Source organism: Pithys albifrons, chromosome 28 (genome assembly GCF_047495875.1).
Source record: "Pithys albifrons albifrons isolate INPA30051 chromosome 28, PitAlb_v1, whole genome shotgun sequence".
NCBI classification, from domain to species: Eukaryota; Metazoa; Chordata; class Aves; order Passeriformes; family Thamnophilidae; genus Pithys; species Pithys albifrons.
In genome coordinates this window covers 6117341-6138460 of record NC_092485.1, presented here as the reverse complement: position 1 = coordinate 6138460, position 21120 = coordinate 6117341, and the positions used below count along the sequence as shown (strand labels likewise).

General features: G+C 56.2%; 1 protein-coding gene across 4 annotated transcripts in view; it reads right to left on the bottom strand.

Annotated features, from left to right (window-relative positions):
• The window catches only part of ITPR3 (inositol 1,4,5-trisphosphate receptor type 3), a 36491-nt gene that overhangs the window by 890 nt on the left and 14481 nt on the right, over positions 1-21120 (bottom strand). The window contains exons 10-57 of one of the 4 annotated variants that reach the window (XM_071578447.1): positions 20661-20711; positions 19993-20135; positions 19726-19825; positions 19280-19440; positions 18483-18624; positions 18099-18260; positions 17795-17967; positions 17580-17699; positions 17250-17432; positions 16915-17166; positions 16517-16661; positions 16213-16360; positions 15732-15928; positions 15487-15616; positions 15164-15221; positions 14811-14976; positions 14504-14668; positions 14232-14300; positions 13715-13840; positions 13463-13585; positions 13093-13293; positions 12569-12820; positions 12355-12480; positions 11937-12062; positions 11701-11821; positions 10839-11023; positions 10562-10710; positions 10315-10423; positions 10079-10169; positions 9674-9843; positions 9026-9200; positions 8766-8950; positions 8222-8422; positions 7758-7868; positions 7324-7419; positions 7011-7112; positions 6647-6733; positions 5925-6035; positions 5287-5479; positions 4835-4960; positions 4160-4332; positions 3903-4067; positions 3229-3415; positions 2738-2833; positions 2258-2382; positions 1813-1978; positions 859-1019; positions 274-435 (exon numbers count right to left, since the gene is read on the bottom strand). In XM_071578447.1, coding sequence (XP_071434548.1) covers positions 274-435; positions 859-1019; positions 1813-1978; positions 2258-2382; positions 2738-2833; positions 3229-3415; positions 3903-4067; positions 4160-4332; positions 4835-4960; positions 5287-5479; positions 5925-6035; positions 6647-6733; positions 7011-7112; positions 7324-7419; positions 7758-7868; positions 8222-8422; positions 8766-8950; positions 9026-9200; positions 9674-9843; positions 10079-10169; positions 10315-10423; positions 10562-10710; positions 10839-11023; positions 11701-11821; positions 11937-12062; positions 12355-12480; positions 12569-12820; positions 13093-13293; positions 13463-13585; positions 13715-13840; positions 14232-14300; positions 14504-14668; positions 14811-14976; positions 15164-15221; positions 15487-15616; positions 15732-15928; positions 16213-16360; positions 16517-16661; positions 16915-17166; positions 17250-17432; positions 17580-17699; positions 17795-17967; positions 18099-18260; positions 18483-18624; positions 19280-19440; positions 19726-19825; positions 19993-20135; positions 20661-20711 — 6966 coding nt within the window. Of the gene's footprint in view, positions 1-273; positions 436-858; positions 1020-1812; positions 1979-2257; positions 2383-2737; positions 2834-3228; positions 3416-3902; positions 4068-4159; positions 4333-4834; positions 4961-5286; positions 5480-5924; positions 6036-6646; positions 6734-7010; positions 7113-7323; positions 7420-7757; positions 7869-8221; positions 8423-8765; positions 9201-9673; positions 9844-10078; positions 10170-10314; positions 10424-10561; positions 10711-10838; positions 11024-11700; positions 11822-11936; positions 12063-12354; positions 12481-12568; positions 12821-13092; positions 13294-13462; positions 13586-13714; positions 13841-14231; positions 14301-14503; positions 14669-14810; positions 14977-15163; positions 15222-15486; positions 15617-15731; positions 15929-16212; positions 16361-16516; positions 16662-16914; positions 17167-17249; positions 17433-17579; positions 17700-17794; positions 17968-18098; positions 18261-18482; positions 18625-19279; positions 19441-19725; positions 19826-19992; positions 20136-20660; positions 20712-21120 lie in introns of those variants that run through there. The other 3 variants (XM_071578444.1, XM_071578446.1, XM_071578448.1) reach the window with 3 other exon arrangements.

The following is a 21120-nucleotide window of genomic DNA, read 5'->3' as shown; positions in this document are numbered from 1 at the left end:
GCAGGAACCAGGCCCTGTGCTCTGACCCTTTCCACAAGAGCCTGACTGACTCCACTGCTTTGAGCCTCAGCCAGAAAACCCTTGGAATGGCACTGTCAAAAACCACATGTCCCAGTTGTCCCCAATTCCCCCCAAAAAGAGCTCCAGGAGCCCTTTGCTTGCATTGTACTGCCTTGGGCAGGCCCTGCGTCCCCCTCCCAGCCCTCGGTGTCTATTCTGGGGAGGACAGGAGGTTCCCACAGCTGGGGCTTCCCCTTTGAACAGTGTCCATACCTGTTCCTTGAGCTCGTTCAGCTGGGAGGTGAGGTGGGACACCAACTTCATCGTGGTGTTCAGTTTGTCTTGCAGATTTCGGATCTCGTTCTGTTCCCCTTCCCCTTCATTGCTGACCAGGGACATGGCTCGCATCCGTGGGAACCAGTCCAGGTTCTTGTTCTGGAAAAGCAACCATGGAGAAGGGGAGTTGGAGATGGGGGGAAGAAGGAGAGAAGAAATCTGGAATGGTCTAACAGGCAGCCTGTGCTTAGGAATTAAAGAAATTCTCTTTTCAAACATCGTTGCAAATTTTTTTTTTCTTTCCTCCATTTCCTTTCCCTCCTTTGCCTTGAAACCCCCTTGAGGCCACACTCCTGCTGGCTGGTTCAACCCTTAAAGTCACTGTCCAAACCCTCAGACAATGTGGTGCTGGCTGGGATAGCAAAGTGGAAATAACCAGCTAAGGACAAACACTTCTGCGTTACTAAATATTTTCCAAAAGGAGTTCTCAGAGCTGTTTTTCTTTGGCCAGCCCCTTGTTCTCAATATCCCCAGTGCAGGCAGGTTGTGATGGCAAAGCAGCTGCCCCGAGGGCACCTGTACCTTTATCATCTGTGCCACGTAGCTCTCGGGCCCCGTGTAGTCCGTCTTGTTCTTCACCCTCACCAGCACGATGAAGTACAGGTAGTTCCACATGTTGTGCTCATATTTAATGTGCTCCTCAAAGGACACAGTCTTGTTGTCAAACTTGTCCCGTTCGAGTCCTGGGAAAGGCAGTGAAGGTTGGAGAAGGAGAGGGAGCACACAGGGAGGGAGAAGGTAAGAAGTGAGTGGCAAACATGTGAAAGCAGACACAGATAACTCCATCCTTTCCCAGGAATGTCCTTCAAGTGCTTTTAATAATTAGTAGCATTTAGCACACCACAGAAATCCAAGCCAGAGAGAAATTATTGAATAATAGAATGGTTTGGTTGGAAAGGACCTTATAGATCACCCAGTTCCAACCCCTGCCATGGGCAGGGACACCTTCCACTTGAGCAGGTTGCTCCAGGTCTCATCCAGCCTGGCCTGGAACACTGTTCAGGAGGCTTCTATTGAAAGTCCTGCTGGCTGTACCTCTGCCCAGGTACCTACACATATGAAATGTACCCAGAGGATCTTTTAAGAAAAAAATCAGTGAGACTTACTAGTTTTCCTTTTTTTTTTTTCTTTTTTGGATGCCTTCTGCTAACTGAATGGATTCCAGAACATTTTCTGTATTTTATTTCTTTAGTAAGATGCTGCTTTTTTCCCACTGACTAAGAGATGGCCTCAGGAGTGAGATGCACAATGTGGTTTTAGTTTAACACCTCATTAATAGGGTAAGGAGCATAGAATTTTCCTCTCAGTTGTGTCCTTGTTTAAAATCCTCACACTGCAGTGAGCCCTCACAGAACAGATTTAATTTTTGCAGTGATAAATAAAAAGCAGAAACCAGCTGAAATTCTTTTCCTTTCCCCAGCCTTGGAGGGGAGGAAGGGCTTTGGGGCAATTCCTGTGTTCCCAGTGCTCACTCACCACAGATAAAACAGGTGGTCTTCAGGATCTCTTCCTTCTTTTGTTTCTCACTCCTCAGATCAGCAAAGGTGTCAATAATGACTCCAAAGATGAGGTTAAGGACGATGATAATGACAATGAAGAAGAAGAGGAGGTCGTAGACAACTCGAGCAGGAAACAAGGACTCCTGTAATGGATGAGGGGGAGAACTGGGTGTCTTGCCCAGCTCTGCCCCGGCGACTCCAGCTGTGCTGCCTCCTTACATGGCCACAGCTGAGGGCACCAGGTGAGTGGGAATTGAGGTGGGGTTGGGGAGGGATGAGGAAAGCACTGGAGGAGAACGTGGGGGATAGAGCTGGATGCGTCACAGGCAGGGAGGGCAGCGCCACAGCAGTGACTGCAGTGCCACAGCAGTGACTGCACCAGGATTTGGCACCAGAAAAGCCCCAGGTGTGCCCTCACTCACATCCTTGGAGGGTTTCCGCAGGATGTCCCCGACGCCACCGCCGTTGCGCAGTCCGTGGTTCAGGACAGTGACAATGCACATGAGCAGCGTGTCACAGGCACGTTCCCACTGCTCAGGGTCAGCTTCTGGAGGGGAGTGGGAGCAAAGCTCAGAGCACAGACAGGGCTCGAGCACCAGCCCCTCACAGTGGGGCGCAGGAGCAGGCTGTGGGTCTCCCAGTGTCCCAGCAGCTCCTCCAGCAGCTCCTCACTGTGGAGGCGTTTGGCCGAGCCCTCCTGAAGCTCCAACTTCCTTTATGACTAATTGAATCTACTTCAACACTTTTTGTGCCAGGGTCAGTGCAAAATTCACAGGCCTCTTGCCTAGTATGTGCCAGAATATGGCTGCTTGTTTCCATCTTGGAAAAGCTGGGATTTTTCTGAGGTGGCTGGCAAACCTACTCTGCCACAAAGAGTCAGCCTTCCTAAGGAATGCTCTTACCTTCCAAGGCAGTGGGTGCAGGAGAGCAGCTGATTTTGTCACTGCTGCACGACTCCATCAAGGTCTCCATGTTCTTTTGCATCCCCAAGGGATCATCTGCAAGGAAGAGACCACAGCTCTGCCAGACCAGCCCCTCATCTCAGCAAAGCTCCTCACTGCTGTCATGGGCATTTTTCCACTGCTTCCACAGAGATTCCAAGCCTCTTGGAAAGAAGTTGCCTCATATTCTCCTAGATTTTTCTAGGCTTTGAATCTTCTGCTCAGGGTTCATCGAGACTCAGTGCTGACCCTTCATGTGCAGCTCTGCCACCACTAACCCCAAGCCCTGCTCTCTGCAGCATGAGGTCCCTGTGTCAGCAGAGGCATCATCTCTGTGACCCCAAACCCAGTGCTCCCAGTTCACAAGGCCCCCAGTGCCCATAGTGGGGAGGGAGCAGGGTCTCAGTGTGCCACGGTCTGCCCAGTCCCGAGCAGGGTAAGGGCTGACCAACCTTTGCTGTCCGGCAGACGATCCACCTCCAGGATGAAATCATCCTTCAGGAACAGGAAGCCCACGATGGAGAAGAGGTAGACGAGGATGAGGGCCAGCAGGGCTGTCAGCAGGATGGAGCGGCCGTTCCGCGTCACGCTTTTGATGACATTAAACAAGGTCTCCTCACGGTAGATCAAGTCAAACAGCTGAAAGGACCCAGGAGCAAAGAAATGCTGCAGGGTGCTTCTCTTGATAATGCCTGGTCTATCTATATCCCCTTTTATCCTGAGATCTTGGATCACTCAGCAGACCTTGACTAACTTTCTCACAAAGCCTTTAAGTTTCCCATCTTACTGAAGGGAAGCAGAGAAGAATGAAGTGACTTATGCACAGCAGGAGAGCCAAGAATAGGCCACATTCACCCTGGCTCTGCCCTCACCAGCTCACGTTGTCTCCCAGCTGACCCAGATAAAGTACACAGCAGAGATTAGAAAGAGAGATACAGCACAGGACCAGGAGAGAGACAGCAATAGATACTGTCGGGAAGCAGAAAGATCAGCCCACGCAAAGATTAAAGCACAGGGAATTGTTCTCTCTGCTATCAATGGCCCCCTGGGAGGTGTCACAGGAACCTTCCAGCTTCTAACGCAGCAGCCAGGCCACCTGTGCCCCAAACACCTGCATTTATTGTACCAGGATGCTGTAGAAGAGTTCGTGCACGAAGAGTCCCAGGACGCTCGTCACGATGTACCCAACATGGTACAGAAATTCCACATCCATGATCATGGCCTTGTACCCACGGATGAAGGTCCCTCGGTTGCCCACGAAGCTCACCACGAACACGATCTTGTTGGTCAGCTGGGAACAGCCAGAGATGGGAGCGAGTGGGGTTTGCTGCACTGCAGGAACACAGAACAGCCCCCTGTGCCTCCAGCACGGGCAGGACTTACATTGAGGGCTCCCAGGATGTTCAGTGTGAGCCCAATGCCCAGGTAGTAGATGGAGCGCAGGATGAGGGCCACGAGCAGCGGGCGGACGCCGTAGCGCTTGGTGAACAGGGCCATGATGGAGAAGCAGATCAGGATCCAGAAGAGCAGGGAGATCAGTGGGGAATCCAGCACTCCTGGGAAGGGGAGACCCATGGACATTAAAAGGCAGGAGGTGAAATGAAGCAGCCAGTCAGGCACTGCTGCTGCCAGGCTGTCCAGGAACACTAATGAGCTCGTTATCAGACAGAGGAGATGGTGCTGGACTGCAAAGACTTGTATTGATTCAGATAGTTCTTACTGATACATTTTCTAACATCTTTTATCCGAGATCTCACTGTGGATGATGGAGGCTTTGCCTGACAACAGGAATGAAATCCATCACTGTTTCACACATTTCACAAAAAAGGAAAGTGCATCCCAGGGAGAAGAGAGATTTCCCTAAGAAGGAAGCAGTGGGAGGGCTGGAAACTGAAGTCCTGACTCAATCCCTTCCTTTGCCCAGCAGGAAAGACTTGGAGCTTTAGGAGTCCAGAGAACACAAGAATGGGGGCAGTACAGGTATGGGGACCACTTTTCCTGCATATGAAGATCCCTTTCCCTTCCACCCCAAGGAGCAGCAGATGCTGGGGCACTTACCCATGGAAGTGGCTTCCACATAGGGGTAGAAGAAAGCAATGATGATGTTGATGAAGACAGCCAGGTTGAAGGAAATGCTTCCCCAGAGCGTCATTCTGCGGGAGAACCAGTACATCAGCGGCATGCCTGGGGGGAGAGGAGGCAGACACACAAAGCTCAGCCAGCCTCGGGCCATCCAGGGAGGCTGTGTCCTCCCACACCCCCTGTGTCCTCCTACAGCCCCTGTGTCCTCCTGAACCCCCAATGGGCTCAGCTCAGGGCAGCTGGTGGCCCTGGAGTGACCCAGCCTCCCACCTCCTTCAAAACACTCACAAAATGTTTGAAAAACATCCCTCCCCATCTGCTGGCACAGGAGTGCACATTCTGAATGTTCTGCTCACATTCCCTGGTTTCCCAGCCCTCTGGCCTGCTCTGACACCTTGGGATCAGGGGAAGGTATGCCTTGCTCTTACTGCGCAGCTTCTTCTGCCACTCCATCTCGTTGTGGAGGAAGGACGACTGGTCGAAGAAGTCACTGACTTTGCTGCCCTGCTCGTCCTGCTCCGTGGTGGTGAACAGTCTGTACTTGGTCTCCTTGGTGAGGAACTCGCAGATTCCAGGCACTGGGAAGATGATCTGCTCCATGCTCCGGTCCAGGCGCACGATCTGTGGGAAGCAGGGCAGGGAGTCATCAGGTCCTGCCCTTCCCTGCCACGGTTTCCTCCTTCCTAGACCCAGCTGTGGCTTCTCCTCCTGCCTCCCAACTCCACAGGATCCAGATATCACTGGCCACTTGTCTAGAAACTTCTGAATTGCCCCAAGCAGAGGCAGCCCTGGCTGTGCTGAGGGAAGCTGGGAACCCATCTGCAGAGGGATCTGTGCCAAGGATGAGACTGCTGGATCAGCTGCATCCCACTGCTGCTGGGAGAGGAGGGAAAGGTCAGGGGGCAGCTCATCCCTCAGCTCCTGGGCTCTGCTAAGGCTCCTGCCAGCACAGGGGTGAGAAGGGTGGAAGGATCTGGTGCAAAATAACCAGGCACGAGGCATCTGGAGCCACATGGGATTCACAGACCATGGACAGGCTGGAAACCCAACAGCCTACAGGTCTTGCCTCGATTTGGGACGTGTGTTTCTCATAATATGCCAGTGGATCCTCCTCTTCCTCCTGTACCGGTGCCGTCGACTTCAGCATCTGAGACAGCTGCTTGTTGTTGAGGCTGAGCTGGGTGGGCAGAGGGAGAGGATGAGTGTGGCTGCAGCCAGGAGCCAGGTCCGACTGCTCTGGCAACATGTCTCAACATCTCCCACAGCTGATGAGGCTTGAAGGAAAAGCAAATGAATTAAAGCTTCCTAAAGGGGTGCGAGAGCTCCCTGCGGTGACAGACATTCGATTCCCTGCAATAATTACATCCAAGTGCTGCTAATCCACAAATTACAAACCAGTGCTCACAAAACCCCAGGGAAATCATATTCCTGCTGAATCTTGTCGGGACCTAAGGTACCTGGGCAAGAAACAACAGCTAAAGACTCAGCCCTTCCTTTCTGAAGGGAAGGGGAGAGGGTGGGTAACAGCAGGAACCCCCAAGGGCCAGCAGCCTGTGTCACCCCATGGCTGAGCCCCACAGCTGGGCACACACGCCTTTGGGCTTGCAGCTCTGGCTACAAGGGCATTTATGTGTCTTTCTCTCTTTAGTCCCTGTGGGGAACACCAAAATACATCAAATCCTAAACAACCAAGCCCAGGTGGATTCAGTAAGGGTGGGGGACTCTTTGCAGCCTCTGGTCAGGGTGGCTTGGAGGGGCTCTGCCCCCACCTCCAAGGCTCCTTCATACCATAGATGAGATGCCTTCCTCCTCTTCCTCCTGGATTCGCTTCACCGGCTTCAGGAGCTGCTGCAGAGACTTGTTGTGTCGGGAGAGCTGGAAGAGGGACAGGGATAGTGACAGTGAGCACAGGCTGGAGGGCAGACATGGGAGGAGTGGGACACGGGGGTGGGATATGGGGTGCAAGGGGAGCAGGATGGCAGCAACTGGGGGCTGGCTTTTCATGAGAGCCTAAAACCCCCCCATGTTTGCCTGCCATGCCGCCCCAGGGAGGCCGGTCTGGCTGGTGCAGATGCACATTAATACAGAGAAAAATGTGCAATCTGTGAGTAGGAGCCCAGCCTGGCAGGTCCCTGCTCTCATAGCTCCCTACCTGCAGTGCCAGGATATAAATGTTGTGACCAACTTCCCGGGGGGAAACCTCGGCGTTCTCACACTCCTCCTCCTGCAGATAGGCCTTTTTAATGACATCCACCTGCAAGGCAGCAGAGGGGCAGTGAGTCCTCCCCACCTCCCTGCCTTGACTCCCTCCTCTGAGAGAACCCTCCGGCAGGGAAACTGGACCAGAAAGTGAGATGGTTATTGAAGGCAAACCATAAAATGAAGCAGGACCCCAGGCATAAGAAGTTCAGGCATGGGCTGGGGGCTCAGATGGGACCAGGCTGGGGCACTCCCAGTTCCCTTACCAGTTCCTGTGGACGGAGACTGATGAGGATCCGCTCGGCATTTTCACTGTCGTGCCTGCTTTCCATGAGGGCCAAGAGGAGCTTGGAGGCATTGTCCTGGTGAGGAGAAGGCCTTGCTGAGGGGAGCTGTGACCTGCCCTGCCCAGGGCTTTGGGGTTGGCAGAACCCCCTTATGCCCTGCCCAGCTGTAACTGTGCCAGAATAACCTGAGCCTTGTGTGGTGGAGATGCACCAGCCCTGGCCCCTTGAGCCCACGTGTTCCCACACCTGAGGGTCTGACACATGCAGGGTCCCTGCTACAGTGAGCACCTCGCCCCACAGCATACCCTGTGACCCTGCCAGTGAGTCCATGGGTGACACACACAGTGACACGCACAGTGACACGCACAGTGACACGCACACGTGCCCACCATCCCAGCCTGGGGCTCTGGTACCTTCAGCTGCAGCACCAGGTCCATCCGGTACTTGCAGAGGGGGCTGATGTCGTTCAGGATGAGGGCTGTGATGATGTCGATGCCATTGGACTCGTGGGTCACAATACAGCTCTGGGGGAGCCAGGCAATGTGTTATTCCACAGATCCTGCCACTCCTCCCAGCTTCACCCTCCAGCATAGCCCAGGTCCAAAATGCTGCCCTGCCTGCAGCCCTGCCCTTGCCCAGTCACCCCAGGAGCCCCAAACCTGCTCCCTGCACAGGGCACCGTTCACACCACTAAAATTATTTACCCTCCATTTGCATCACCCCATTATCTGTCCAGGCAGCAGCTCATGATCTGGGCAGCAGCCTTGTGACCCTGCTCACATTCTGTTCCTGTTCACATTCTGAAACCAAACCCTGTCCCTACCCCTGCAGCTTTTCCACACCCCCCCTCCAGTGACCCACGGGGAGACCCCTAGACCTGGTTCTCGTGGCAGGGCCCCTGGCAGTACTCAGTCAGGGTCTCCAGGGTCTGGGTGATGAGGGCCACGTTGTACTCATTGATGTAGAGGCCCAGCAGTCCCAAACCACCCGTGGTGCTGCCACACATGATGTCCAGGAACTGCAGTGTCTCACACACCAGGTTGTAGTTGGTTTTGTTGTTCTGGCACCGCAGAAAGTTCTGTCAAGCAAAGCCCAGGAATGAGGCTGAGTGGCTCTGCTCAGGAGGCCTGTCCTGATCCCCCTCCCAGCACTCCTCCAGCTGCAGTTTGATGGGTATTTGGGCTGGATGGAACCACCACTGTAACCTACAGACCTGGAGAGCAGCACTCAGTGCCATAGCCAGTCCTGCCGTGAACGGCTCCTTTCCCAGCACCAGGTTATCCATAGGGATTACAGATTGCATTACAGATGGGGAAACTGAGGCACAGAGTGACTGGTGCACCAAACTGGGGCAGAGCCCAGGCTTTCCTCACCCCAGGCCCATGGCCTGACCCCCAGAGCCCGGGAGCCCCATGACCAACCTGCAGGTCCCGGTTGTGGTTCTCACAGAGGAGCTGCAGGAAGCGCAGGATGGGCTCCATGATCAGCACTGTCACCCCCATCTCGTTGTTCTGGCCCTGCTCTCCTGTGTCATGGCCCTTCCGAAACCCAACGGCCATCGGGTACCGTGTGGGCGTGCCGGGCATCAGGAAGGTGTCACCTCGTCCTGGAGGGAAATCCCACCTCGTCAGCATCGGGCTGCCCAAGGAGCTGGCCCTGCTGAGGGGACACAGCCCTGTACCTTTGGTGCCAGGGTCCGGCTCGTCCTTGTCCTCGCGAGGCTTGTTCCCAATGTCACTCATGTTCACAGACACTGTGGACTTGGTCTCCTGCTGTGCCTTCTTCATCCGGTCGTGCAGCACCTTGAAGAACTTCTCAGACTTCTTGTCACTCGTCATGAGGTTGTAAAAGGATTTCTGGGAGGAGGGAGGACAGTTGTTCAGGTCTTCACCATGGGGTCCCAACTGTCCCTGCCTGCTCCTTCAAGCTGGCAACCTCAGCCTTCTCTGAGAAAACCTGTTTTTTGCCTGGAACCCCACAGGGTTTTTCATATATAGTTTTTTGGCTTCCCTGTGATAAAGGATTTGGGATAACCCCCGAGTTCCCGCCCAAGAGCCGCAGCCCTGAGCCATTTTAGGAACACCCGGCAGAGGGCATCAGCATAACTCCAGAAACAGCCTGGAATAACCTGCTCCTTCCACAGCCTCCAGCCCTCGATCCAGCCATGGAGCTGGAAAACTCAAACCATCAGATTTCAGCACAACCCAGCAACCAAGAGGTATTTTGGCCAAACCCACAGCCCAGGGCTGAGCATTGCCCTGTGCCATCCCTGTGCTGGGACTGTCACACTGCCCACACCAAATCCCAGCTGCACAATTCCCCTCAGCACCTGGATCTCAGTGTTGCCACCGTCCAGCAGCCGGATAGCCAGCAGGATGCTCTCCTGGAAGATCTTCTCATTCTTAGTGTTCATGATGAGGTCAGCCACCAATTTGGTGGCCCCTTCCCGGTCCAGCCGGCACTGGACAGCAGCGATGGCAGACCAGTCCTGGTCCTGGCCTGTGTAGGACACCATGGATGTGATGGTAGGGTAGTGCAGGAGAACTAGCATAGCTACATCACTGCCAGGGCCTCTCAGTCCCATCCGCTTAACTCCCCACATCCTTTCCTCCCAAGGATGTGGGTCACAGCAACCAGCTACAGACCTGACCCCATCATGGATCAGGAGCCAGGAATTTGAGTTGTGTGTGAGCAGTGCAGAGAGGTGGGGAAGGGACAGGGGAGGGTCACTCACCTCCCCCAGCAGCATCTCCCATCTCCCCTTTGGAGCTGGACCTCTTGTTCTGCAGGTAATTGTTCATGAGCATTTTCCGCAGTAAGTTGCCCTGCCAGGACAAACAAACGTTGTCAGTGTCCTAGCGCAGGGCCAGCACCAGGGCAGAACCAGCTGAGCACCCCTGAGGGCACAGGGAGGGCTCTGGCAGCCTGGCAAGAGGGGCTGCAGACATGCCATGGGCCCATAGTGCTCACCCTCTCGCCGTACTTGTTCCTCTTCACCAGCATCTGCTGCAGCGTCCTCAGCACCTTGATGCAGAGCTTCTCCTCTGTCTCCATGAGGTCCTTGGTGTGCTGCACCAGCCTGGCACAGCAGAGCCATTGTCACACAGGTGGGAGGGAACAGGGGGTCCCCAAGGGAACCACAACCCACACAGGATGAAGGTCCCCAGCCCCTCCCAGCACTCCCAGCACCCCCATGGCAATTGCAAAGTGCCCTCACTTGGACAGGAACCCGCCGCTCTCGCATCGCTGGAACGCCTCCGTCCCTTCCATGAAGAGCAGCTCTGGCCGGTGCAGAACATCCACCAGCACAGACAGCTCGGCCTCCACCAGTGGCTTCAAGCGATCCTCCAGGGCACTGATGATGTCCTACAAGTCACAGCACACACCTTCAGCGTCAGGGCATGTCCAGGAGCCATGGGCACAGGAGAGGAACCCTGTAAAGCCAGCGCCTCCCTGCCACCTGATCCGTGTCACTGCCACCCCCTGCCCCACACCTGCAGCTTCTCTATGATGTTCTTGTAGTCCCACTGGTTGGGGGTGGTGGAGACACGGGGGAAGGTGCGAGTGGCTGTCTTGTAGCTGGAGGTGTTTCTCTGCACGGTGCTGGTGGAGCTGCTGTTGAGCAGGGAGCTGACATGGGCGTCCAGGTCCATGGGCAGCGCGATGGAGCGGCTCTTGGCTGTGGGACACAGGCCAGGGTTGGGCATGGCCATGACCCAGCCCACCCCATCAGCTGCCCACCCTGCCTGGGGCCAGGCACCCCTTCACCAACTCTTTTTGGGATAAATACAAGAGTAAACTCCTCCAGGCCAGTGGGAGCTGGAGTGTTTCTGTTCATCCCTCTCACAGCCCCCCCACAGCCCAGCATAGGGTGGAAAGAGGCACCAGCTCCAGTTTTGGGTTGGGAAACCCCAGTGTGGAGATGTTGTAAGCACCCTGCCTTAAATTCCAAAGGGAAATCCCCACCCAGTGCCCAACAACCAGCAATCCTTTCCACGGTGACTCAGAGCTAACAACCCTCATCCTGAGTCAGGCAGCCACATGCTGAGGGCAAAATAATCCTGGCAGAGAAAACCACTGTAAATGCTGGCTTTGTGTCCAGCCAAGGACATACCAGGGAGCTCCCAACCAAGCCCAGGCTCTGGTTTGTCCCCACACCACCCTGGTTGTGCTGAGATGTAGCTCAAGAAAAAGCACATCCCAGACCCAACCCTCTGCATTCCCAGATGGCAGCCCCTCACTGTGGTGTCCTGCCAACCTCCACAGGAGGGACAGTGGCTTCTGCTCGCTGCTGGGGCACAGGCAGCCCAGGGGGGCTGTGTCCCCTACCCTGTGGGCACTGGGCACGGCTCTTACCGACCATGGCCAGTGTACGGATGCAGGACTCCACCGAGTTCTTGTGCTGCTGCTGCAGCCAGGAACACTCCAGCAGCCTCGTGGTGGACTGGAGAAGCTGCACCACAATGGTCTGGTGGGTCTGAAGGAGAAAGCAGGCAGGAGTGTGTCAGCACAAGGTGTCCAGACCTCGTTTTGGGGGGCTGGATGAGCTGTTTTCCTCCCCCAGCCATCCTGTCCATGCAGTGCTTTGTCACCTGCAGTGAGGTGCTGTTCTCCGAGAAGGGGGAGCTGAAGAACGCGTTGATGGTGTCCAGCACCACTGTCAGCACATACTTCTCCAGTGTGGGGTCTGGCAGGCGCTTCTCTCGCTTCTTGCACATCTGTGAGGAGAGGGAGGATGCTGATGGTACCAGAGCGAGGTAGGCACATGTCCATCCAGATGCTGCTGGCACATGGTGCTGCCAGGACCGTGCTGAGCTGAAGGACATGGTCAGTGGCACAGCTCCTGGGTCCATGACAGAGAGCCCTGACCCATCCCCAGCTCCTAGAGTAGCAGCTACACAAGTTCTTGTGGTGCCCAAGTCCCACAGGTGGCTTTGAGTGAACCTCAGTGACATCATCCTGTCCCCATCTGAGCCACTGCTGCTGTTCTACCCAATCCTCTCCACACACCTGGGCCATGTCCAGGGTGAAGTTCTCAAAGAGAGTCCAGATGTGGTTGCTGGTGTAGATCTCCTTCATCTCCACCTCTGTGTCTACATAGCAGTGGTTGACAAAGTTCACATAGGCCATCTTGACCTGCCAGAGAGGGGGGCAAGGGGCAGAGGCACCGTCAGAAGGCAGTTGGTGCAAGGCCACCATCACCCTTCTTGTGGGCACCCCGTACCTCCGTGATGCAATCCTCGTGTGTCACCACCCGCACCACGTCCTCCAAGGGCAGCAGGGACGTGCATTTGATCTCCGTGTAGACGTTCTTGCCCTCAGCACAGGCAGCCAGCAGGTCCACCAGTGAGATGTGGTACATCAGGGGACTGTTCTCCTCCACCCCGTCCCTGGCTGCTGTCATCATCTCCAGGAGGGTGGCCAGTGAAGCCTTGTCATTGTAGAAAACCACCACATCGTCCCCGGCATTGGTGAGCTGGGAAAAGAGGGTCAGAAACCTCTAAGGCCAAATCTTGGCCCCCTCTACAGTGGGGGGGTGAGGGGTAGTGGACATTGAAGGGTGACAGGGACACATGTTTACAGGGAAAACCAGGCATTTGCAGTACAATCAAAAATCACAGCTGATGGGACTCCAAAACTGTCTCTGGGACCCTGCATTGAGCTCCTGTAGATGCTACCTACAGGTTCCAAGAGTGATGCCCTGCTATCCACCCTGCTCCTGCCCCACCAGCCAGGATTGGTGCTCACCTCGGTCATGATCATGTCCTGGCACTTCTTGACATACTTGCCCTCGGCCTTGATGATGGTGTGCAGGAAGTCGAGGTACTGGACGTGGCGGCCGTGGGTGGCCACGCAGTGGATGAAATGCTGTGGCACCGTCTCGTTGATCTCTGAGCAGAGCTGGTAGTTGTTGAGGAAGATGTGCTGCATTGTCTCTGCCTCCAGCAGCTGTGGACCAGGGTGCAAAGTGAGGCCAGGGGGCTGCAAGAACAGCCCTCCCATCCCATCCTGCTCCTTCCTCTCCGGGATCTCCTCCTGACTTGCATCCCTTGCTCTCAGTCCCAGGAACGGTGCTGAATTCCCTCCCTGTGACCCTGCCTTGGTGCCCTGTCCTTACCCCTGGGGTCAAGAACAGGTTGAGGTGTTTGTGCAGCAGGGCCTGGTTTTCCTGATTGCCAGCACAAAACTTCTGCAGGAACTGGTGGGTGAACTTCAGGATCTCCATCATCTTGGCATCCCCCTGAGGAAGGAGAAACACCCAGAGCTGGGAGGGATGGAGGGTGGTAGGAGGCCACAGGACCCACCACGCAGGGGGTGCATCTCTCCCTTGTCCCGGGCACTCAGGACCAGTCAGTTTCTGCCCACCCACCTTCTCATATGGGATCTGCAGCAGATCCAGCATCACTTTGTGGGCGTCCATGTTCTTCAGCAGCCGCTGCTGCTTCTTGCGCACCTGCTCCCCGACCCCACACATCTTATTGAGCCGCTCCAGGATCTGGGGACAGAGGGACCATGGTGGGGGGAGCTGAGTCTGGAACCCCTCAAGATGGCCACCAGCACTTGGGTCTGCTTGCAATCTTCCATAAACCCGGGGCTCCCTGGCACCCTCAGAAATCCTCCCTCCAGTGCCATGTGGAGCCCTTGTACCAGTCACCCACCCAGTCCCCTTCAGGCCCCCCAGTGCAAGGCTCACTCACAGCCCTGGGGATGTGACAGCTCCTCCTTGTGCTGAGCTGGCAGGAACAAGCCCTGGATTGGACTTGTTTCTGCTGAACCACCCTGGAAATACCCCCAGGATTTTACCCCTTCCCTTCCTGCTGGTGGCCCCAACAGCATTGGCCATGCCTCTGGGAACAGCCCTAGGGTTGGGATTCACTCTCACTCACCCCCTTGACTATCTGATAGTTCTCACTGCTCTTCTCTCCTGGAGCAATGACCTCCTCGTCAGCAGTGTGCTGCAAGGGACACAACAGCACAGGGTCCCACCGGGCCTCTCCAAAGTCTGGGGCACAGTTATGCCCCAAAAGACCCTCCTAGAGCCGCCTCCTCCAGGGATAGTGTGCATGGCCCATTGAGAAGCAAGTGTTGGATTGAGGTGAGCTGCCCCTCTGCCTCCCACTCCCACCCCTGTTCCGAGGGTCTTGCTCGGGGCTCTCACCTCCTTCTTCTCCTTCTTGTTCCCCTCCACTGTGCTGTCCCCTTTGTTGCTGCCCTTCTTGTCCACCCAGAGCTCTGATTTCTCCACCATTGTGCGAAGTTTGTCCAGCTCTGACTTGATCACCTTGTAGTTCTCCACATCCTGGGCTGAGATCAGGAGCTGAACCTGCAGCGACATTCCCACAGATTTCCAGTTTGGAACACTAAGCCCACTCTGCTCCTCTCCCAGAACTCCCTCCCAAATCCTGCATCTACAGCCAAGCATGCGGTGCTTGGGGTGCTCCAGAGCAGTGTTCCCCCAGGGTCACCTGTTTGAAGGTGTGCAGGACCTCCTGCCTCTGGCTGAAGTGCTTGAAGAGGAGCTGCAGGGAGCCGGAGATGAGCGGGGGGTAGTCGTGCATCGTCAGGTGGATCAGCACCCGCAGGAACATCCTCCCTCCCTCGTCATCCACCTCCAACATGCTGCTCGACTTCCTGAGGCCGGGATAGAAGTGCTCGGCATTACCAGCCCAGCAGGAGCTCCCCTGTGCTCAGTCACCCCCCAGGGCTGATGGACATGGCTCTGTTAGCCTTTAGAGTCTGCTCTTCCTCATCACCTGCCTCAGCAGGTTGGACAGGAGGGAAAGAGCCCCCTGGCTACAAGCTGGGAGCAGGGACTCACCCCACACCGAACATGGCCTCTGCGTGCTCACCGATCCGGTCCAGGTTCATGGCTGCAGCTGAGGGGAGAGGGAGGGAGTGAAAGGGGTGCCCAGTGCCTTTCTGTGCATGGGATGGAACCCACAGGAACCAATCCAGCTCCCTGCCCCTGCTCTGAGCATCCATGATGGACAGAGGACACCTTATCCCACCTGTACAAGCTCCATCCCCCCCTCTCCCTGCCAGCAGCAGCAGGCAGAGGTTGCTGGAGCTGCCACCTCTGCCCTCCCAGTCTGTGGCATTTGCTGGGCTGGAGGTGTGCCAGGAGCAAAGTGGGAGAGTTACTTGTGGAGTCAAAGGCTGGAGCTGTCCCATCGGCCGCACTGTCCTGCATGGGGTAAACTTCCACAAACTCCTTCTTGAAGACGGAGAGCAGGTAGGAAATCCTGTAGTCCAGCCTCACATTCAGAATGAACTGAAAGCAGAAGTGAGTGAGTGCCCTCTTCATGCCAACTGTCCCTCTGCATCAGAAAATCACATCTCCACATCCCCCATCTCATAGGTTCCACCACAGCCCCACTGGCTCCAACCTGCAAGATTTCCAGGATCTTCAGCTTGGTCTCCATCACCACAATGTTCTCATTCTCAATGCTCCTCCCTCTGTCCACTTGCTCTGGGGCTGACCCAGTGCTGAGGCTCGGGGAGCTGAAGATGGACTGTTTCCTGCTCAGCACCATGGTGGACATCATCTGCCCCACGCCCTGGATCGATCTCCGCACGTTCTTCCCTACAGAGGCAGCCACAGTGGGCAGTTAGAGAAGAGGGAGGTGGCAGAGGACCAAGGAAGGACCCACCTAGACAGGAAAATACTGTAGATTTAATCAGAGAATTAGTAGGAGGGACTGGATGTTTCTCTGGCATGGCCAAGGGCTCACCACCTCCCACTTCCCAGTGCACACCCAGCCAAGGCTTCCACATCAGCAAACCAGCGGCTTGTTCTCTTGCAACCAAAGCTGGAAAGCACTGGGCAGAGCACAGCAAACCCCTTGCTGGCTACAGACAGGGACTCACCTGTCACCTCGTCATTGTAGACCGCCTGCATCATCAGCTGGGGGTTCTGGACACAGTCGATGATGCCCAGCAGTGTCCGTGTCAGGCGCAGCAGCTCACTGAAGCTGTAGAAGCCGAAGTAGATGAGGTTGTGGGCAAGGCTGACGACCTGGGGAAGGACAAAGCAACTCCAGACCTTGTGGCTGAGCAGGAAAATCAAACATGGGGGACAGGGATGCCCAACACAGCCCCCCTCATTGCAGAGGCAGTGACACAAACCATGTCACATCCTGCAAGATGCCAGGGACACTGGCAGCACTCGCACCTCGAAGGTGAGCTTGTTCTTCTCCTCGTTGGCAAAGGGCACGGCCTCGCTCACCACGTTGTTGAGATAGTCCTCCACAAACTCCATGGTGCTGGCAAACTTGTTCTTCTTGTCATCACGCGAGACATTGAGGTTGGAGTCATAGCTGCCAGGGGAGATGTTGAGGTGAGCTGAGGGGCAGTGAGTCTCCTCCTTCAGGCAGGAGCACTGTCCACGCAGCTGCTGAACCATCATGGTCAGCAGTGATGCCCATGGCAGATGGAGCCCACTTCCTTCTGAGGGATGAGACCTTGCCAGGTCACTCCACAAATGCTTCCCTCCCAGTTCCTGCTACGGCATCTGCCACCCATCCTCCTGCCCAGTCCCTCAAACCCACCCTGAGCCCCAACGTGTCTCACTCTTTGATCGTGATGGCCGTGGGGATCTCGGTCCAGAGCCGTGCAAACTTCACGGGCATCACCAGCTCCTGGGGGTCCCTGTCCACGTGCACATGCAGCATGAGGTGGCAGAAGGATGCCCGGAGGTCGAAGGGCAGCATCTCATCTGCCATGCAGAGGAAGATCAGGTCCACTCCCAGCTGCTGGGAGATCTCCTTGATGGCCAAGTACTGGCGGTCCAGGCACATGCGGGCAAAGAGCTTCAGCTGGTACCTGCCAGGGATGAGGGGGAGAGGGAATGAGGCCGTGTACCCCTCACGCCCTCACCTGGAGAGAAGATGCCACGGGATCATCACCTGTAGTAGCTGAGGACGTTCTCGTCATGGGCATTGCCAGCTCGGGCCTCCTGCGCCAGCTGTCGGATGCTTTTCTCATGGTGGTCATTGTTCTTGTCTGTCCAGGTGAGCCAGACCTCCTCCTCTGAGTACTCAATGCTCAGGTACTCGTGGGACTGTGACATCTCCTTCACCGGCCTCAGCCTAGGACAGGAAAGGGGGAAATCTGGAGATGCTCCTGTAGATGGAGAGGCTGCACCTCGAGGCATGATGTGTTTTCACCACGGGAGCTGATGGAAGCAGGACCAGACACAAACCCCGAGGTGCAAACCCTCTCCCTTGGGTACTCACTCTGTTTTGATCAGGATGTCGCTGTTCTTCGAGTCCAGAACACACTTGCAGATCAGCTCCTGTGTGACGGGGATGGCGATGTGGTTGGACACACACAGGTCCGAGAGGTAATCCAGAAACCTGCCAGGCAGAGGCAGCTCACTGTGAGAGGGAGTCTGGGGGGTCCCCACTGCCCCCATCCCGCAGTTTGAGGGAGGGCACCCCCGGACACGCACCGTGGCTCGCGGTTCTTGCGCACGAGGCTGACGAAGGTCTCCACCTCGGTCTTAGTGATGTGCTTCTCCAGCAGCTTGCGGTTGTTGTGCAGCAGGGCCGTGATGGTGTCCTCAGCCAGGATGTCGTACCCAATCTGGGACTGCATCATCCCAAACTGCTTGGCAATGTGCTCCTGGAGGGGCAGAGAGGTGGTGAGCACATGGGGCTGGGTGGGCAATGTAATGCCCCCCTGCCACACCGAGACCTTGGCAGTCCACCAGGGTTCTGAAACACGTGGTGGGATGGGGGGTCACCCTCATGCACCTGGTTCTTGCGGTAGTCCTCCTGGGAGTGCCGGAGCACGCGGTAGCACAGCCGGAACATGTACTGGTAGGGAGCATTCTTCTGGTCCGACAGCTCTTCCAGCCGCACCAGGGGCCCTTCCCCGCCCTTGTCCTTGAACGGGGCTTTCAGGATCCCAAAGATCTGCCCAAAAGCAGATGGTAAGTGCTGTGTCCTGCTCCACACCACCACCGTCATGCGTGGCTGGACACCAGGCTTGGTGCACCCCTGGAGCAGGAGCTGGAGACCAGACCCTGCTCCATGGGATTTTCCAGACTTCTGGCCCCCAGTGTGGTCCTGGATAGAACAAGGACAATTTCATAGGACCTCAGACTTGCTAGGATGCAGGGCCACAGGGCCACTCACCTGCTTCAGGATGTTCTGCTCCCGCATCAGCTTCTGCCGCTCCCGGTTGGGCTTGGTCACCACAATGTCCAGAACATTCTGGCCATTGTTGGGGACATCACTGACAAAAAACACCAAGTCCTCCAGCAGCTGGATCACAAACCTGTGAAGGGGCATAGTGCAAGTGGGCTGGGGGCTGCTCACCTGCCCAGACTCGAATCCCTGCAGTGCCGCCAGTGGGTTTTGAGGGACCAAAGAACCCATGTTAGGGCTCGAAAGCATCCCAGGGAAGCTGCTGGTCAACACTCCACTCTGTGCTGGAGGTTAACAGCTGGATCTACAGCCCCTATGGCTCCTATATGTGCCAGAGTAAATGCCTTTGCACATGGCTCGTGCCAGGGATTTTGCATTTAAAGCCTCTGCCCCCTTGGTCACCCCTGAGGGACCAGCACAGGGCAGGCTGGCAGGGCGGAAGCGGCTCCTTCTGTCCCACAGGGATCTCTGTTTGCTCAGGAAGCACCAAGAACCCACCCACCTAAAAATAACACAGTGACTAACACGGCTGCCCCTATCGTGGGCCATCTCCCAGCCCCTCAGATATTTTTCTGACGGCAAAGGAGGGGCCAGAGCAGGGCTGTGCTGTTATCTGGTTTCCTTGCCAGACTCCTGGGAGAAGCAGGCGTGGATTTGGGTTGTGGGCAGGAAAGCAAGACAGCGCTGGCACCAGGACCAGGCAGGGGCCTTATCTTGCAGTGGTGCTGGGGAGCCCTTGGAGGTGCCCAGCATGGCACCATCTCCCAGGAGAAACAGCCTTTTACCTCCGGTCATTCTGGCTGAGGAAACCTTCGTTCATCTTCTCCACCACGTTGGCCAGCATTGAGCTGGCGTCGTTAGCGAAGTCCAGGTCCCGAATCTCGGACACGGGCACAGAGACAATGGCAAAAGCTTCTTTGTCTTCTTTGGTGGGGCATGTGCCCAGCTGGGAAGCAATGGAGAAGGAGCATCACAAACACAGCGCAATGTCAAGTGTGTCCCCAACATCTGCCAGCACCCAACTGATGTCAGTGACCCAGTTTGTTCCCATCAGAAGGGCTGGGGTGGGCTCTAGGTGACTGGGATGGACTGGTGTCCATCCACCTCCCTGGATCATCCAGGGTGGTTCAGTCCCTGGTAAGGCCTGGGTGCTGGGAGAGCAGGAGCACACAAAGAGCTATTGGGGCACAGGGGATAAATGCAGGCATGGGAGGAGGGAGCAGGGCCATACCATGAGGCGGATGGGCCTCTCCTCATCAATGTCAATGGGCACGTTGGTGCTCTGGATCCAGGTGTTGGTGCAGAGGTGGCGCAGCCTCACATAGGAGTTCCTGCAAACAGCACAATGACCTGGTGAGTGACCCCCACACAGACATGGCAGCACCCACCCCTTCCCCCAGCACCACCTCCTTAAAAACAGACTGCCCAAAATTTCACACCATGCCTTGAAGCCTCCCTTCCTTATCCCAAGGCCCCTGTGGGGCAGGTGCCAACATACCGTGGGACGAAGGAGTCTGTCTTCTGCAGTGTGGTGGGGTCCAGCTCGAAGAGGGAGGCAATGTCGTTGCCGTGGGGCACGGCCACCAGTCGGTACTTGATCTTCTCTCCCGTGTTCCGGCGGCTGGCACGGCTGCTGCTCCCCTGCATGGGGATGGGGACTCTGAGCCTGGTGTGGGGCCAAGCCCATACTCCCCACCAAGCCCAGTGCCCTGTGCCCATGGCACACACAGCAGGAGCTTTGCTTGGCCATGGGGCTGAGCTGCGGCGCAGAGATGCATGAGAGGCTGCAGAGCACAAGCGCAGTGTGAGGCACCTGAGCTACAAGGGCTCCCTTCTCCAAACCTCACCAACAGCAGAGAAAACCCCCCTGAACGTCCAACTCTCTTGTCTACCAGCACTTCCCTGTGGCCTGGGGAGCCAACATGCACTGGGACCCCTCTGACAGGTTTGGCAGGGTCCTCTCACAAGCAGGACATGGGGACACTGCTCTCAGCATGGGGTGTGGAAGCTGTGCTGGCAGCAGGGCAGCCTCGGCACCAGGCACGGGCACGTCCCCCAGCGGGCTCTGTCTGGGGACATTTCCCTGCTTTCAGGCACTGGCCAAGAGCCGGCGGGATTCGGGCAGCGGCAGCAGCGGTTCTGCAGCGAGGCTGCAACACAGCTCACCGTGGGCACTGCTTTGGGCTCAGCCACGTCTCCTTTATAACTTGGGTTTTCCTGGAAAGTTAAAGAGGGAGATGAAGACAGCTGTCAGTCCTCCCGCTCACTCCCTCTGAACCCCTGAGCGTGGGGTGTGATCCCTATTCCTGTCTTCCTTGAACACAACACAGAGAGGAAACCTGCCCAGGTGGGGCTGGAGGACGTGACCTACACCCAGTGCTTGGTGCTCCAGCGCTGTGAGGGGGACAGGGGTTGCCCAGAGAGCAGACCCAGGCTGTGTGGCAGCAACAACTCTGGAGGCCCCAGGCTGAGCTCTCAGTGAGCAATGCTGGCCCCATGGGCATCAACAACCCAGGATGGGGGTCAGTGTAAGATCTTCTTCCCTCTGCAGATGTCAGCCAAGTGTCTTTGGGTTTAAAGCACCCATTTCAGAGCCCCAGTATTTCCTGTTTTCCATCCCACAGTG